Below are 18,305 nucleotides of genomic sequence, written 5' to 3'. Positions count from 1 at the left end.
CTTCAGACTCACCTTGCCCTATTGCCATCCCTAATTAAAAGCGAAGTGCTCTGCCCATTATCATTATATGAATTCACAACTTTTCATCAAACACTTCCACTTACTCAAGAAATTGTAAAATTGGTGTGAGAATAATTGTGACTTATTTGGAATTCGTTTATTTTGCTGAAATTAAAAATTTTTTGTTGAAATTACTGTATATAAAAGTAAAAGTTAGTTGAAATAGTACAGTGAGACCCATGAATAATACCAAAAAATATAGTGAGACTCATAAATAGTAGCAAAAATAAACTAAATAATAAAATAAATTAACAAATTTCATACATGTCAAATGCACACTATAATTAATAATATAATTTTTTTTCCTTTTGGCCTTATTTATATATTTATTTTTGAATAAGTGACATGTACGATCTCAAAACCCTACTAATTTCTCAGAGTGCCCCAATTGCAGTAACCCCTGCTTTTCAGCTTTGTTTGGGATCGTAGAAAAGGAGAAGGAAAATGGAGGAGAGAGTAAAATGGTTAGGTTTGGTGGGAGCTGGAGTTGTTTTGGGCTCTGTTTCCACAGTCTTTCTTCTCAAGCTTCTTCCAAGGCTAGTCATTCATTTACTACTTTACTTTGTCTCCGCTTCGCTGCCAATATATATAATTTTTTCTTCAAATTCTCACTCTTTTCATTTCCTTAGCCTAAAACTCAGGAAAATCAAATTACAAACTTTCTTCTCTTTTCTTTCTTTTACTTCAGTTTGCTGGGAAAAAAAACTAAATGGAGCTATTTGGCTTTGTTGAATGAAGTTTCACGATTCAGTGTTAAAAGAAAAGGCAAAATCATATTCATAGGAAAGAAAATGATCCAAATTTTGTTTGCTTTTATATTTTTTATAATTGCACTACCAGCATTGCAAGAACTATAAAAATCAAGAAATTTACTATATTATGCATCATATGCAGATTTTCATTACTTTTGGCTAAGGTTGGTTGTGTATCATTGCAGAAGTGTTGCAAAGCAATGGGAGGAAAAGGCTATTGAAATTAATAGTAAGTGATCTAGTGACTAACTTTATTCAATTGATTTAAAATAATAGGTTTGGCCTCTATGCGAAGCTTTTGCCGAAAACAAAGGTTTGGCAATTATAATAGATATAGATTGTAGAGCTACCTTGCACTTAGATATTCCAGTCAAAGTGGCTTTATTTTTGGTTGCTTATGGTGCTATGTAGGCATATGATGAAACCTATATTTATGAGTATGACATGTATTTGCTTGACTTTGATATGTAGCAATTTTGGTATTATTGCATTTTGAGTTTGGTGTATTACAAAGAGTTTATCTGCTCTGAACTTTGACAGCTTTGTTGTTTTGTAAAGAAATAGTTACAGTCTTTGCATGTAAAAACTGTTTTCTGTATTATTTTTCTTTCAAAAACTGTGAAATCTTAGTTAGGAAGAACATGACTGGTAAATTTTGGAGAAAAATTATACAAAAAAAGAAAAGAAAAGAAAAGAAAAGAAGATTCAACAATGAGGAGTTGTCTTAGTACTAACTGACACCGTTCTGGCATGCCTTTTATGATTTAAAAAAATTAAAGAGTAGAAGTAGAAGTAGAAGTAGAGTAGAAGGATGTAAAAAATTCTAGGTATAATGTATGCCAAAATTTGGAGGAGTATGAGATTTTTATTTTTTAACTTTAATTGATAAGTTTCACACACACACACACACCTTGTGGGCCTTGAACATAGGACCTCACCTTCCATCACTGTTATCATGGAAGAAGGATTTGCAATTTGAGTTGGAGCTAATTGGCATCGTATTTCTTCTTGTTTATTTCTTCACCCTCCCCCCTCCCCCAAGCCAACCCCTATGCCCACACATAGTGCAAAGACCTGATCATGCAGCCATGGAAGAAATGTCAAGTTGCAGTAAATTTCAGTTTTGGCGACTTAAAGCTTTTCTTGTGTGAAGCTTAGCATAAAATTGGATTGACATGAGTCTCGTATGATTTTGAAGTCAAGTCACTAGGTGAAAATTGCTTTTAACACGATTATTAAATTATTAATCTATGAGTTCTAGGAACCAATAAAAAAAAATTACGAGTTGTAGACATTTTTATGTGTAAGGGCAGATCTTGAACTTTTATAAATTCATGTGCATAATTTTATTTTTGGGGTAGATTATTTTCAGATTTTTCATGATAGTTTGAGGAACATTTTATTGGGTTTTCCTATTGTTTGCTAGTCAAATTAAGAGTCAATGAGTTGTTATCAATATTATTCACTGTTAAAAAGAATTTAGACTTGATTAATAGAATATAAAGTAATTCGTGGTTTGATATGGAATGACAAAGTTGGTTTTTTTACAGTTTTTATTTTATTTTATTTTTTCAAAAGTGATTCATGGATTGAGGTTGAGTGCCTAAAGTGTTCTCCCTCTTTGGTGTGCTGCTATTGTTCATGTCATTGTTAAAACAGTCCATCCCCCTGAATTACAACAAATTATTTTTTGATAAGTTGAATTACAACAAATTTCTATCTTTTCTTCCCAGTTTTTGACCCAAATCACACCCTTTCCTCTCCTTGTGAAAACCCTAAAAGCCTACTTTTTTTTTCTAACTATTTGCCATCAAATAACCCCTGAAAACAACCCTAAAATCCTTATCTTGTTGCTGTTGAGATTCTTGAGAATTACGAGGGAGTGGATACCTTGACTCCCAGTCTTTTTCAGTCACCAAAATTATATATTTTCCAATCCTAACTCAATCTAGAAACCCTAAAGCCTTTCTCTCACTATAACAAAGTCCAAGACATAACTTTTCCCATCCTAAAGCCCAGCACAATAACACGAAGATAGATTCCTAATTTGACCTTTATCACCTAAAAATGGTGGCTTTCTATGTCACTAACAACTAACTGGTTTTTATTTTTTCTTACATGGTTTTTATATGTGATTTTTATTTTTTAGTGACTAATCAACTGTAATTCTATATTTCTTATAATTGTTATCGAAGGGAATGGACTTGTATCTGAGAATGCTAAAGGCGGCACAGTTTCTGGGAATCAGAACCATGGGATGGCTGGTTTAAACCTTCTAAAAGATGAGATAGTTTCTGAACAATTGACCAGGTACTATTGGTGTCACCAATTAAGTTATTATTATTTTTTTTTTACCAGTAAACAGAATTTGTTAAGAGTGCAAAGGGGTACAACCTATGTACACATGAAATATACAAGATAAACACCAAGAAATCATGAAAAGAAAAAAAGATTGATAATTTCTAACAATTTTGAAAAAGAAAACAGCCATTAGCAGCTTTCCAATCATAGAGGGTCTTCAACACTAAAAGCTTCTACTTTAAACTTGTTTTCTTGTAGTCTCAAAATTACACACATTGCATTTTCCCCAAATATACTACATGATGCATAAGGGAATGGCATTCTACATGTTTACATTATGGTGCCTACCAAATTTTCTTTTCCAATAAGGGAGTAAATTCACCTCCCATCTAAGCATGACCCACTGCACTCTAAGTAAACATGAGATCATATCCCAAAGTTCATTGACTACTTCACAATGGAGTAGTAAGCGATCTGTAGTTTCCCTGCTCTTTTCACACATACAACACTGGTCCAACACTCTGATGTGATGCTTCCTCAATCAATTCATTGTAAGGATTTTATCTAATTTACCAACATGTGAAGGCCTGGATAGAATGCGATGGCAACTGTGTGGGAGTGGGGTCTTTCTCTGAGTGGATTGCTATTTTGATGTTGTTAACTGTTAGCATAATTGGAGTTGTTACTTTTCTGCTATTATTAGGAACATTCAATTCTTCGGCCTTGAGTCTCAACAGAAAGTGACTGCATCCTATGTTGTGGTCATTGGTCTTGGGGGGGTGGGTAGTCATGCAGCATCTATGCTTCTGAGATCGGGGGTTGGCAGGCTTCTCCTTGTGGACTTTGACCAGGTATATTCTGTGATGTCTCTCTTTGATTTTGTCCCTTTTTTTTTTTTAATGTTTGTCTTCTCTTATTGTTTTTCATACCCCTATAATACACATTTCACCATGTTGGTGTGTCTACTCCTATGCTAAATCCACACATGAAGCTTTCTTTTAGTTTATTTTACTAAACTGAGAAATATCTGATGAGATTTCCCTTAGTGTCTATTTTACAGAAATTGTAATGTAAAGAAGGGATTTAAACCACTGGCTAATTATTGTTTTTAATGAATGCATATTTGCATCAAATAGTGGTTTGAATCGTTTGATGTGTATTCATCATCCAGCTTGGCAATAGGACATGGATCTTTGATACCCAAACTAGAAAGTAACCAGTTATTAAAATGCACTTAAATGATGATAATTTATTGTTGTGATGTACTACAAAAAAAATGGTACTCTATAAGATCCATGATTTTTTACCTTATTAGTGTCATAGTTTAACTTGAAGGTGAACTTTAAATTACTTCTAGTTGACTTATTTGTTTAGGATTCCTTTATGATATGATATGATTTAAGCTACCCAACTGAAGAGGAACTAAAACTTTCCTCCCTACCTTGTGAATTTCTGAGTGCTTCTCTAGAACAGTTTCTCATAATTTTTTTCTCTCCCTCCTCTCCCCCCCCCCCCCCCACCCCCCCGGGGTACCACTCTTGAAAATAAGAAAAGGAAAAAACACATCCACTTTTTTTCCCCCCTAAGTTGGAAAATTGGAAAAAATTTATGGAATTGATTGTTTCAATTTCATACCTTTATTGCTCTTTCAACACTATCCAGAACATGAAACTTTGACCAAAATTTTGATATACGGTAAAAGCTGTTCAAATCTACCAGCAAAGATGACTTTTTCACATGATAGCTTGCATTAACTGGATGATTAATCGTGTTTTGATAATATTCCGAACATACGGCACACTGGTTCCATGAAGCACTTTACTTTTAATTACTTTTCAGTAATTTTATAAATTTTTTATTTGTTGTGGACAAAATGGTCCCTCCTAACTCTTAAGAATGCTAGTAATGATAGAAGACTGACATTAGTAGAAAAAAAATAATAAAAGGAGTATTGATTTTTGCTTTCATATTTGCATTGATTAGAATTTATTTGATTAGATTCATAAGATATATGTACTCATTCATTAATTACATGAGAAGGTATCACTTTCATCACTTAACCGACACGCTGTTGCAACAAGAGCAGATGTTGGCATTCCAAAAGCCCAGTGCCTCAAAGAGCATTTCCTATCAATCTTCCCAGAGTGCCATATAGATGCAAAAGTGCTATTATATGATGCATCATCTGAAGAAGAAATTCTTTCGGGAAACCCTGATTTTGTTTTGGACTGCATCGATAACATTGATACAAAGGTAACTTTTCTTGCCTATAACTATGATTAACATTCATGAATTTAGTTTTACCTGCACCAAAATTACTACTGTTGAATACTCAAATAATTTAATACTAGTTTTTGGACCTTAATTAACAAGAATTGCAGAAATTATAGTTTAACCCTTGAATACAAAATGGACCATAACTAATATAATAAAATCTAAATTAAAAACTGTTTTAACCTTAAAAGACTCATAAATATGTCTTGAATTAGTGAATATGCAAAGTAGTAGCAAATCAATCTTCTATCGTTTCATCATTGTTCCGCAGGTGGGAAAAGCTTGGCCTTGGGTTTTGAAGTGTTAAAGTATTAACTATTAAACATGAAACTTGCACCCATTCTTCAAACACCTACGGAAGCATTAAAGATAAAGAATCTATTTTTCACTCCATATCATTAAATTCATTTGGAATAATAAAATCAATGCTTGAAAGTCTTTTCAACTTTAAATCCTTCTTGAATTGATCCATAGCCATAACTTAAGTATCTTCCATGGTCTTGACTTTTCCATGATCAACCTTATGCTCACCTTGGTCAGTTGTGATCTCCGTTGCCCTTGTAATGCATTCTTTTAGCTGGTCTTGAAATCAAACATGGGGTGAAATGTAAGGCTGGATTTCTCTCTTTAGTGCAACTCCTTGTTGCATTGAACTAACACCCGATCGAAGTTGGTTTAACAGCAACTAGGCAGGGCCACATCTATCAGATTTTGAAGGGGTAACGGGTGCAATGTTTTTCAACAATGGTCGGGATAAAATTATATCTAACTTAAAACATCTAAGTTCTTGATCAACTTTATTTTGGCAAAGATATTTAGCCACAATAGCAACTGCTACTTATCCAAAGTTTCTTGCATAAAAGACAAATCTTCCAGTTTTGCTTATATGGAACACACTCTTTCATTCAATTGTTGCAAATTGAGCTTCGTCATATGTAAAAATCATATTTGAACACTATAAGATGCAATCTATTAGTTTTGAGATTATTCCATCGTTGCAAGCATGAATAGGAATAGTTTGGTTTTTTCTTAGTAATATACACGTGCATTTAGGGGGGCGGCAATTTTTCCCCTTGCTTCCACCCGTGAAGGCAGCGGGTTTTCCCCAATTTGATGTAGTGGCAGGGTAAGGGCAAGGTGAAATATATTGACTCAATGGTGAGGCAGGGATGGGTTTTAGTTTCCCCACTTCAAGTATATTTACATAAATGCCCTTAAATATATGTAAATATATGTGTGTGTGTGTTTTCTTTCAGTTAGGGGTTCTCTTCTCTCTTCACAGTTATCAAAAGCTCCTCACCTCCTCATCATCTTTTTTTTGATAAGTAATAAGGATATATATTCAAGAACACTGCCTTATGCAGAAAAACATAAGGCAGCGAGAAAAATACAGATAGGAAAGAAAAAGAAGAGAGAAAAAAGAAAGGAAAAGATACTAAATACAAAGGAGAGAGCTAAGGAACATAGAGAGAGAGTCACTAGAGGTGATTCCCCAAGCCCTAGACCTGTCAAAGAGGGAGCTTCTGAAAGAGGCCAATAATTGGTCATCCGAGCTTTCCAAGTCCTCAAAAGTCCTCCAATTTCGCTCCCTTCAAAGACACCACATTAAGCACAAAGGAGCTAAATTCCAAATGCTAGACGAATGTTTTCCAAGCCAATTCCACCAACCAAATAGAGTATCTGCAACCGTTCTTGGCAAGACCCATGAAATCCCAAAAGTTCTAAACACCAAACTCCACAACCTATGAGCCTTACCGCAATGAAGAAGCAAATGATCCACCGTTTCCCCATTACAACAGCACATAATGCACCAGTCAACAAAATCCATCCCTCTATCCCTCAAATTACCACTTGTAAGGATCTTATCCCACACAGCAATCCACACAAAGAAGGAAACATGCCGAGGAGCCTTAATCTTCCATACACCTTTCCAAGGAAAAGTTATGGGCAAAGGACTTCTTAACTTATTGTAAAATGATTGAACATCAAAGTCCCCATTCTTTGTCAACTTCCATCGCACATGATCTCCATTCTCAGTGGGAGGTAGATTCGAACCCAAGGTGCGGAGAAAATCATCCACACCACCCATTTCCCAATCATTTGGTCTCCGAATAAAATGAACATCCCAACTTCTCCGTTCTTCTATCCCCAATCTTTCAAGAGAAGAGGCCACTGATGCCTCTTTATCGGAAGCCACCCCAAAGACATTCGGAAAAGACAATTGAAGTGGAGACTCCCCACACCATTGATCTGTCCAAAGCTTAACTCTATTGCCCACCCCTACCTGGAACCGAATATTTTTGCTAAATTCCTCCCATCCCATTTGAATACTTCTCCATAAGCCACATCCGTGTACCCCTCTACCTAGCTTGGATGTCCATCCCAATCACCTCCTCATCATCTCCAATCTCCTTTCTTTCTCACTCACACTTAAAACCAAATAAAACCTGAACTTCAAACAAATTCAACATATACTAGCCCCCTAACCCTACACCTCCTTGCAGAGAGAGAGAGAGAGAGGAAATGTAACTTTAACTGGATTATTAAGTGGGTTATACACTTGGGGACATGCCAGCACCTGACACAGAGTCCATGTAACATTGGTTTGTACGTATATATGTGCTTTATATGATCATTTGATCCAATGTAATATGATGCTGTTTTCAGCCTTGAGTGTAAGAAATTTTGCAAATTTTATGATTTGATGATATGGAGGCACTGATAAAAAAAATTCTATTGTATCCGAATTGTGGATATGGGTTCTTCCTTTTGTATATGGATTAATTTTTTTGGGAAGGGCCATGCTAGCAAGACTTGATTTAGATGCATATGACAATGATGTGAGAATGACATTGGACATTTTCTACAAAATTTGGTCTGCACCTGAAAACAGTGTCTTTACAAGTCTACACAAGCCAAAAAATTATTTTTCTCCAGCCGCCCCTCTGTCATTATAATTCACTGCTGTGTTCCAAACAAGAATTATGATAGTAATGAAGTTTCAATTTTCAATTTGTTGATTTGTTATATGTAATAGGTGGCACTTCTTGCTGCATGTGTACGTAGGGGTCTGAAAGTTCTATCTGCAACAGGAGCTGGTGCAAGAGCTGATCCAACAAGAATACGTGTTGCTGATTTGAAAGAGTCAACAAATGACCCGCTATCTCGTGCGGTAATGATTTTTTCATTTTTCTTATCAACAAATTTTAAGCTGTTCAGCAGTTTTGAATATGCTTCTGTCTGATTGTTTTTTTGCAGAACCATGTTGCGTAAAAGATGCCCATTTATAAAACATGAAAACTAAGGTCTTATGCATTTTGGAACTTAGATATTTTGTAGCTCATATTTATCAATTAAAAAAAATAAAATGAAATAATCGTTTAGTATATACATATAATCAATATCTTTGTATTTGAGTGTTTATAAAAAATAAATAAGTAAATGCAATTCTTTTTTTTGAATGTGTGCACCGTGTGTACATATGCATGTATCTTTGTTACAAACTTGATTTAAGTATTCTGTGTATCTCAGGTGTGCTATAATTTATCTGTTAGACTTCCTAAATATGGATATGTGCCATCTTGTTTATGTATTTTATTTTTGTGGTAATTATACTTTCTCTGCTTGTGGTATGGTCTGAGTTTGCTCTTTACCCCACCTAAGATTATTACCATTGCCCCCACAAACCAGAACCCTTGAACCACCCACCATAGGCATTATAATATAGCTTTTGACTCAAGCTTTATTTGCTTGTAAGCCTCATAAGCCTCCACTGTTATTGTGGATGGGTGGCGATATATTTGGGTAGCAGGCGTAGGCAGCTGGTGATGTTGGTTTCGCTGTCGTTGGACATTGGCTCATGGGGTGTGTTAGGGCTATGGAGTTGAGTGCTGCTAGTTTGAAATTCTTTCTTGCATTTCCAAAAAAAAAAAAAAAAAAGAGTGCAATGTGGTGTTAGTGCTATGATGGGGTTGTGGGGAAATTGAGTAACAGCTGGTGGTGGGCATTGGATTGGTGGCTGGTTTGTTTTCAGAATGTAGATGTGATGGTGATGGATTTTGGGTAGCAAGTGTAGGTTGGCACACTTGGCAATGATGTTGGTTTGCTGGTGGTGGCGGTGTTTTGCTGTGGTTGGCCATGTGTTCATGGTGGTATTTAGGACTATGGGGTCAAGTGCTGCTAGGTTGCAATTCTTGTTTGCATTTCAAAACAAATGGGTGTGACATGGTGTTAGTGCCATGATGGAGTTGTGGGGAAACTGAGTATTGGCTGGTGGTGGGTGTTGGATTTTCGGGCGGTGAGTGTCATAATGGTGACTTTTGCCCATGGTGTTGGCTGCAGTTGGGTGTTTGAAACTTTGGTGCTGTCGGTGAGGGGTTTTTTTTTTTTTGTTTGGGGGGGGGGGGGGGGAGGGTAGCTATGGATGATAGTGAGGTGTTCAGGGTTATCCCACCAATGATAGGGCCTAGGGGTGGTGATTAGGGGTTTTATGAGCAGTGGGTAATGGGTCTTGACAGGTTATAAGGTTGGACTGTGGTGGTTTTGATGGCCAGCTATCAAAACCACAAATTCCTATCATCCTCATCAACTGGCCTTCATGTCACCACAAATTCCTCTAAATCTGAAAGTACCAACTAACAGATTTACAAAAGCTTTGTATAATTAAAATTAAAGGATTCCCATTTAAAAGAAAAAAAGGCTCAAATATACAAAAGGTGTTAGTGTTCACTTGGTAAGGATCTCGCTTGTGAAGCGTATTAGTTTCATTGATGAAAAGGACTGGAGGTCATGAAGGAGATGGAGAACTGGGATTATCTTTGGGTGCTTCATATCAATTTTTTTAATGTCTGGACTTTGGAGAATGAGTGAGTGTACACGGCTAATGGTGTTGACCATAAGTGGGTAAAGTGCAACTTGTTGAACTTCAAGTTAGCAAACCAAATTCGACACAAACCTTTTGTAGTTGAAGTGTAATTTTCCCTTTATTTTTTTAATCAACATATGGTACCAAGGATATATAAAGTAGTGTTGATTTTTTACAGGAAATGAGTATTGAAAAGAGAGGAGAATCTAAAAGAGAGGAGGACAAGGCATCTTTCAAGTACATGTAAAATAAAAAAAGTTGTGAAAGAAGAGAATCACCTAAATATGTCTTCTTTAAAAGGAATCCCCTTACCCACCCCCACCCTCCCTCTATTCCACACAAAAAACAAAAAAGGAAATTGGAGGCTCCTTGGTAATATGCGTATATGATAATTTTCAGTTTATGATTGCATTTACTTCACATTAACTACTTTTGTTGGCGCTCAACTTATATAAAAGTATTGGGACAAATTTACTTTTTCCTTCATTTATTTACTAGGTGAAGATTGCATGCTTTTTGGTTATTATTATTACAGGCATTAATATGCAACTCCTTTTTCCCAAATCTCTGTTTCAGGTAAGACACCGACTAAGGAGAGATCATGGCATTGACGGTGGCATTCCTGTTGTGTTTTCGCTCGAGAAACCTAAAGCAAAACTGCTTCCATTTAAGGGAGCAAGTGGAGAAGAAGAAAATCCCTCAGACTATCAGGTGCAAATGTTTTACTTGTTAGTTTGAAGTATATGTTACCTTTTCTTTTCCTTTTTTTTTTTTTCCTCAAAAAAGTAATTTACTCCAAAGAATTCTGATATTTGGCGTATTTATCCATAAAAGTAATTAACTCCTTTTTTTCCTCTTTTAGATTTGGTTGAGCATTGTAGTTTGAGAGCTGTTTGTTATTCTTTTTTATTGCACCCCTTGTGTACCTAGTTTTTATTTTATTTTTTATTTTTATTTTTTTTTTAAATAAAATTTTCCTTACTTATCAACCAAAAAAAAAAGAAAAAAACAAAACTAGATATTGTACAAGAAAATTAATTAATTTCTCCCTATTTGTAAACATTCTAACTTCTTATCCTTATATCAGATAGTACCAGGGTTTAGGGTTCGCATAATACCTGTTCTAGGAACCGTCCCTGCAATTTTTGGACAAGTAATGGCCTCCTATGTTGTGACGCAACTAGCAGGGGTGCAAGTCCAAACAGAGCCTGTGGTAAATTTGGACATGGATCATTACCGGATGCTTCATCAACGCCTTATTGAGCATGAGGAATCATTGTATGGCACAGCCATGGAAGTCCAGGTATGAAGTTTCCCTTGATAAGTTATTGTTAAACAAAATTGCTCTTATTTATTTATTTGCGAATAAGGTGTCTAGAGTTCACTTAGCACCTGACTAATTCCTAAAGCTCTTTTTAGGCTCTTTTAATATTAAGTTTGTTAGTTCTTTGGAGCAGATAAGACCTCTCTTACTCTCTCTCTCTCTCTCTCTCTTCTAATTCTTATCAACAACCACAACAAGCCTTAGTCCCAAATTTTGTGATCAGCTCTCTCTTCTAATTCTTTTATGTAAAATTTATTGTATGCATCATGTGCACTTGGGTTAGGTAGATACATTTTACCTGCCTGTATGAATATATGAGCTCACCCTCCTCTTATTGAAATAAAAGGGAGGAGATGCCAAGACTTTAGGAGAGAATTAGGGGCCAATTACAAGTTAGTCAGTAAAAAAGGTTCTAGCTATCAATCTTTTATTTTTTTTATTTTTGTTTAATAATTGATACCTCTTTTAAGAGTTGCCAAAGGACTTGATACCAGGAAGAAAAAGTTACAAGTATAAGGTGGAATGAGTTTGGCCTCCTATAAAAATGAGAAGAGTCATGGCACCATATGCTAGTTATTAAATTTTGATTTTATGGGAAAGTCCTTTAAACTTTTTGGTTAAATGCTTGTGTAATCTATTGCCATTTTTTATAGGTAGATATTGAAGAAGTGATGTACGTTGCAAAAGAGTTGTGGCATGGACGAAGTGCAAGAGAGCAGTCTCCAAAAGATGTCGGACGTGGAATGTGGCGATCTGTTAATGAATTAATGCTTGTGAGGTATAGTTTGCATTTGTATTGGATGTGATTGACCATTTTGAACCTTGCCTAGCATTTGGGGGAGAATATTAAAAAGAAATACTAAAGTTATAAAATTAGTCTTTTGGTGTATGAACTATATAGTCAACTCAGCAAACAAAGCCTAAGATCTTAATTAGGATTGGCTTGACCACTCCTTTTCTGCTATTTATCTCTTATCAGGGCCTTGTCTACTGTTCATTCACTGGTTGTCATTCTTTCTCTCACTTCATTGGCTGATTTCTCTTTGGTAAAACTCGGGTATAGTTTCTTAGGTGTTATACCTTAGGTTCCCCAATTAAATTTAAACACATGGTTGCATTGACTTTTATTGTTGTTGGAAAGTGAAATTTACATTACTTTCCAACAATTGTCATTGGAAATGGTAATATTGTTTGTACTGCCTTGGTCAATGCTGTCATAGGAACCTATGATGCAGCAGCTAAGAAAGTGTACCTGAGTTCTGCCCTTTCTCCAGTCTTTCTCTTAGTTATGGCACCTTGATTTGGAATCTTGTATTGAGCAGTTTGGTGCAGTTAGATTCTATTCTGAACATAAATACCATCATTTTTACTTAAGGCAATCTTTCTCAAATATTTGAACTAGAGTACATTGCGGTTAAGTATGTGCACAAGAGCATTGAGCTATTAAACTATGATCATCTAAACCTGTTGAATTTCACCATGTCTACCATGTTTGTCATGTAGCGTTATCTTTCTTATCGAAATTGATGTTGCCCTGATGGTGAATGTAGACTATTTTATCACTGACATTTTTGAGCTTGTCTCCATTTCTTCAGGTGGGATCAGGAAAAGCCCGCGACAGTGTCAAACTTAATTCTATTAAAGTTTAGCGAGGTATATATCATTTATTGACATTTTATTGAATGAGTGAGTGCTCATGATATCTTGAAGCCATCAATAGATTACGTAACTTTGGCGGCATTAATACAATGGAAGATAACACTAATTGCAACTCATCCCAAAAAACAGAAAATACTACCTAGTCGTGTTTTTCTTGCATTTTTTTCCTCCCTTGTCACTTCGTATATCAAAGCACACATAACTATTAAAGCTCAAAATGTAGGTGCTTGAGCAATAAGTACATGACCTGAATTTTCTAAATGTGCTCCACTAAGCAGATGGCTTATGCCTGCCACCAATTTTCTAGCAAAACATGTCATAGTGTTATATCTGGATGTTTCAAGGTAATGCTTTATCCATTAGAATTTTCTTTTTCTTTTTCTTTTTTTGGATAGGTAATGAAAAAATTTTATTAAGAAAAAAAATAGCCAACTTGAGTACATTGAGGATGTACTATGGGGCAAAAATCAAGAACCAAAATTACAATGACCAAGTAAAAGATAAATAAGAAAAATGCGATAGAGCCACACTCCATGCAAGGAGAGTATGTAAGAAAAAAGACTTAATCTCTAGCAAGGACCGGTCACATCCCTCAAAGCATTTAGCATTTCTTTCACTCCATATACACCACATCAAGCAATGTGGCACAAGTCTCCAAAAATCTATATTGTGATGTTGCCCGAATTTATCTTGCCAAGACTCAAACAACTCAAATACCTTATGTGGCATAACTCAATCAAGTCCAAACATACAAAACACCAAAGACCACAGTTCAAAAGCAATGGGGCAATGAAGCAAAAGATGATCCACCGACTCCCTACACCTCTTACACATATAATACCAATCAAGACCAATAATATGCCTTTTACGAAAGTTATCAGTTGTAAGAATCATACCTAACGAAGCTGACCATGAAAAGAAAGCCACCCTTGAAAAGACCTTCGATTGCCACACCAACCTCCAAGGGAAAGAAAGAATAGGTGGGTAGAAAGAAAGATAGAAACCTTTAACTTCAAACCTCTAATCCTTACTGGCTTCCAATAAACCTTATTAGGGCCAACCCCCCGCACTTTCGAAGAGTAAAAAATGTCCATAAACCGATTAAAAGAATCTTCCTCCCAATCCTGCGGTGAATGATAAAAGTGGAAATTCCAATGAATTCTCCCACCAGACCAACACATAACCTTCGCCACTGAAGAGTCCCTAGCCTTACTAAGTCAGTAAAGATCTGGAAAAGCCTCTTTAAGGATACAATCCCCACACCACACATGCTTCCAAAACTTCACTCTAGTACCATCACCTACATCATATCGTAGGAGTTTAGAGAAGTTCAGCCAGCCACTTCTAATAAACCTCCAAAGGCTAAGGCCTAACACCATATGCACTTGTCACCTTTTTTGTGCACCAACCACCCCAAGTATTCACATATTTCGCCCCTATAACCCTCCTCCATAACGTATCTGTCTCTAAACCATACCTCCATTACCACTTGCCCAACAAAGCAGAGTTAAAGCTTCTCAATCGTCTAATACCTAGTCCCCCAACCTGAATTGGCTTACAAACCTTAGCCCAATTCACCAGATGTAACTTAGAATCACCACTCACACCACACCAAAGGAAATCTCTCTATAATTTCTCCATGCGATTACCTACCTTCCTAGGTATAGGAAGAATGGAAAGGAAATAAGTAGGTAAGGAGGAGAGAGTACTTTTAATAAGAGTTACTTAACCCCCCCAGATAAATAAAGCCTCTTCCACCTTGCTAGTCTTCGTTCCATCTTCTCTAATATAGGATTCCAGATTGACAACTCCTTGAATTTAGCCCACAAAGGAAATCCCAAATATTTCAAAGGAAGGGAAGAATGCCTACAAACCAATAGCCCCACCAACACATCCAGATTACGTACCTCACTAACTGGTACCGACTCTGACTTCCCCAAATTAATTCTTAACCCTGAAACCTCCTCAAATCTAGTTTGAATCTCCCTCAAAGTAACCAGCTGATTAGGGTTAGCATCACAAAAAATAAGGGTGTCATTTGCAAATAAAAGATGAGACACCAACATCGAAGTACTAGGTGTAGAACCTACAGAGAAGCCCGAAAACTATCCAGCAATGGCAGCCATGTCTCAAAGCCTCCATAACAACATCAAAGAGCAACAGAGATAGAGGACCTTGCATAATCCCCTTAGAGTTTCCAAAGAAATTTAAAGTACTTCCATTAATCAAAATGGAAAATTTAACAGTAGAAATACAAAACATAATCCATTTTCTCCACTTTTTTGAAAACCCACGACATTGCAACATATAGATTAGAAAACCCTAATTCACATGATCATACGCCTTCAATCTACTATCAATACATTCAGAAGCAATTAACACGGAATCTAAGATTTGTCTACCTTTTACAGATGCATTTTGTGAATTTGAAATAAGCCCATATGCCACCCTTTGGAACCGATTAGCCAACACCTTCGAAATAATCTTGTACATCCCACCAACTAAACTAATTGGCCAGAAATCCTTGATCTCCACAGCATTTGCCTTTTTAGGAAAGGGCAAGAAATGCAGTATTAAGACTCTTCTCAAATACGGCTTGAATATGAAAGTTCTGAAAAACTTCCATAATCTCTTCTTTCAACACACTCCAACAAGACTAGAAAAAAGCCATGGAAAAACCATCTAGGCCAGGAGCCTTATCACCATTAAAACCATTAATCACCCCATACACCTCTTCCTCATCAAACGGCCTATCGAACCAAATAGCATCCTCAGAATATCTAGAGAATTCCATGTCATCAAGGGCAGGTCTGTTAACCACATCTTCATAATAGAGCTGCCTATAGAAGCGAGAAATACACTCGGCTATGTCCTCCGGATTCGAAGACAGCTCTCCATCCCCCTTAAGCCTATCTATTTTCTCCTAACTCATTCACAGTGTATTTGGCACTCCAAATCCCCTTGGTTTTCTTTTTCAAAAAAGCTACTTTAACTCACTTGGTGGGTCCCACTAGTCAGAATGGCTATTTGCCCATTATCTTCAAAACCTGCATGTATGCCTACTGCCTCTTTCCTCTCCCCACAGAAACCCACTGAACCAAAGAAGCCAAACCCACAGAAATCCACACTGCAATGCGTTTCTCTCTCCCTAGACCCACAGATCGGCAGCCGCTTCTCTCTCCAGGCAGCCCTTTCTCTCTCCCCGCGGTGTGGATTTTTCCAAATTGATACTCTCTCTCATTGTCTCTCTCTCTCTGTCCTCAAAGGTTTGGTGGGTTTCCTGCTTCTGGGTTTTGTGTGTGTTGGGAGCAGATTGCATTGTTGTGGACTTGTACTTGGAGAAGAGATTTGTGGATTTTGGAGGATGAAAATGGTTGTCTGGAGTGTTGTGTATGTGTTTGTGGGTTTTCTGGTAAATACAAATAATGGAGGATCCGGTGGATGTGTTACTTTGAAAGACCGAGAGCCGGAGGGAGATGATAGACCAAGAGAGATGAAGCAAAATCAATGAGACTCTGTTTCTGCTTCTAGTGTTACTGTGTTAGGCTGTTAGTAAATGAGTTTGAGTGCAGGACCAAGGAGCTGTTGGTGACAATTACTGCTGTCTGACTTCAGCGAGACAAGTCACCCGCATGGGTTCCATTTTGTGTGTTTTATTACTGTTTTGCCACTTAACTCATTTTCCTAAAAGCTGAAAACTTAAGTGTCTCACTATATCACAATGGGTTTATCGACCGGGGGAAAGAGGGGGCGGGGGGACTATATTTTACAATGGTCTTATTTTTTTGGGACTTATGCTTCAATTATCTTATAGTCATCATTTTCTTATATTTTTATTCTGCTCAATATAATGGAAAGATATTTACCCTTCCCTATGCCTCTCTCTGTCTCTGTCTCTGTCTCTCATGAGGAGAGTATTTAAGCTCTAGAGGTTGAGGGTGACATTGTTTTGGTCATTATTGTTTAGGCATTGACATTACAAACTACATTAAATCAATCACCATTTGAGGTGATGCGAAATGGAATGTAGTGGCTAATTGAATTTATTTGCCAATATAGGAAATGTTGCACCGATTTTCTCTTTACAGTGTGACAATCTTTTTTGCCAGTTCTAGTATTTGGCTGTTTCTTTTTTATTTTTTCCCTTCCTGAAGAGCTTGCTTTAGAAAATCTCATGACTCTCTTTTTATGTTTTCTTGTCTAATTAGGCAGATGAGCATGAATCAAGCACACTTGATGATATCAAAGAAAAGGAACCTGAATTTTTTAGGAGAGTGACATCTGTGCTGAAGCGAGCTGAACTGGACTTTGGTTTGTAGCCATTGGTTTTTTTTGTTTTTTTTTCCTTACTAGGGTTTTTGTTACCAATGAGTCTGCGATATGTTATAGCTTTAGGAACATTTTGAGTATGGGTTTTTGCGATATGTTATACCAATGGTTAGTGTCATTTTTGCAGGCAATATAAATTCAAAATTTAGGGCGTCAAATTAGAAACTTCTTTTCACTTATGTAAGTGTGTAAAGTTATCTTCATTAAGATTATCCGATGCTGTTTTTTTGACACAGATCTCTTTTACTCAATTGTCGCAGTTAATATACAACCACATTATTTTGCTTTATTTTATTACCAGCTCCATGCGTGGGCACAACCTCACAAGCTGCAAAGATGATAGACAAATAACCTAGACACTACTCAACACTTATATTTTAAAGAACCTGAGATTCATTTGATACATTTTAGACTCAAATGTAGGGGTGGCAAAATTAGACATGACCTGTGAATCCAACATGACACAACACGAAATTAACAGGTTATGGGTTGAGGTTTAATGAGTTCATGTTATATTTGGGTTTACACGACTAACCCATTTAATAAACGGGTTGGATTAGTGTCCATCACATGGAATTCGTTTAACTTGTCTAATCCGTTTAATTAAATGATATTTTACTCTTCAAGCCCGAGGTATATAAATTTATTAGTTGTCGTGGTTTATTTTCTTTGACATATTATGATTGATTATTTATGATAATGAGATTTGTTTTAGTTTAGAATGATTATTTGTGATGCAGTT

General features: G+C 36.3%; 1 protein-coding gene across 1 annotated transcript; it reads left to right on the top strand.

Moving 5' to 3' along the window:
* Nucleotides 1–416: 416 nt before the first annotated feature.
* On the top strand, nt 417–17,794 carry LOC115975991 (tRNA threonylcarbamoyladenosine dehydratase-like). The gene is made up of 11 exons (XM_031097053.1): nt 417–596; nt 998–1,041; nt 3,008–3,122; nt 3,817–3,964; nt 5,154–5,366; nt 8,425–8,559; nt 10,828–10,962; nt 11,339–11,554; nt 12,229–12,353; nt 13,171–13,228; nt 17,443–17,794. Exons 1-11 carry the CDS (start codon nt 505–507, stop codon nt 17,551–17,553), a joined length of 1,392 nt encoding a protein of 463 aa, XP_030952913.1. The 5' UTR covers nt 417–504; the 3' UTR covers nt 17,554–17,794.
* Nucleotides 17,795–18,305: the final 511 nt, after the last annotated feature.

This window comes from Quercus lobata, chromosome 2 (genome assembly GCF_001633185.2).
Source record: "Quercus lobata isolate SW786 chromosome 2, ValleyOak3.0 Primary Assembly, whole genome shotgun sequence".
Lineage (NCBI taxonomy): Eukaryota > Viridiplantae > Streptophyta > Magnoliopsida > Fagales > Fagaceae > Quercus > Quercus lobata.
Note: the sequence above shows the minus strand (reverse complement) of the source record. Positions and strands in the feature narration are given on the sequence as shown.

Coding starts and splice junctions, on each gene's coding strand:
- LOC115975991 (XM_031097053.1), top strand. CDS start 505: ATGGAGGAGAGAGTAAAATGGTTAGGTTTGGTGGGAGCTGGAGTTGTT. Junction 8,560..10,827: donor ATGACCCGCTATCTCGTGCG/GTAATGATTTTT, acceptor TCTCTGTTTCAG/GTAAGACACCGACTAAGGAG. Junction 10,963..11,338: donor AAAATCCCTCAGACTATCAG/GTGCAAATGTTT, acceptor TCCTTATATCAG/ATAGTACCAGGGTTTAGGGT.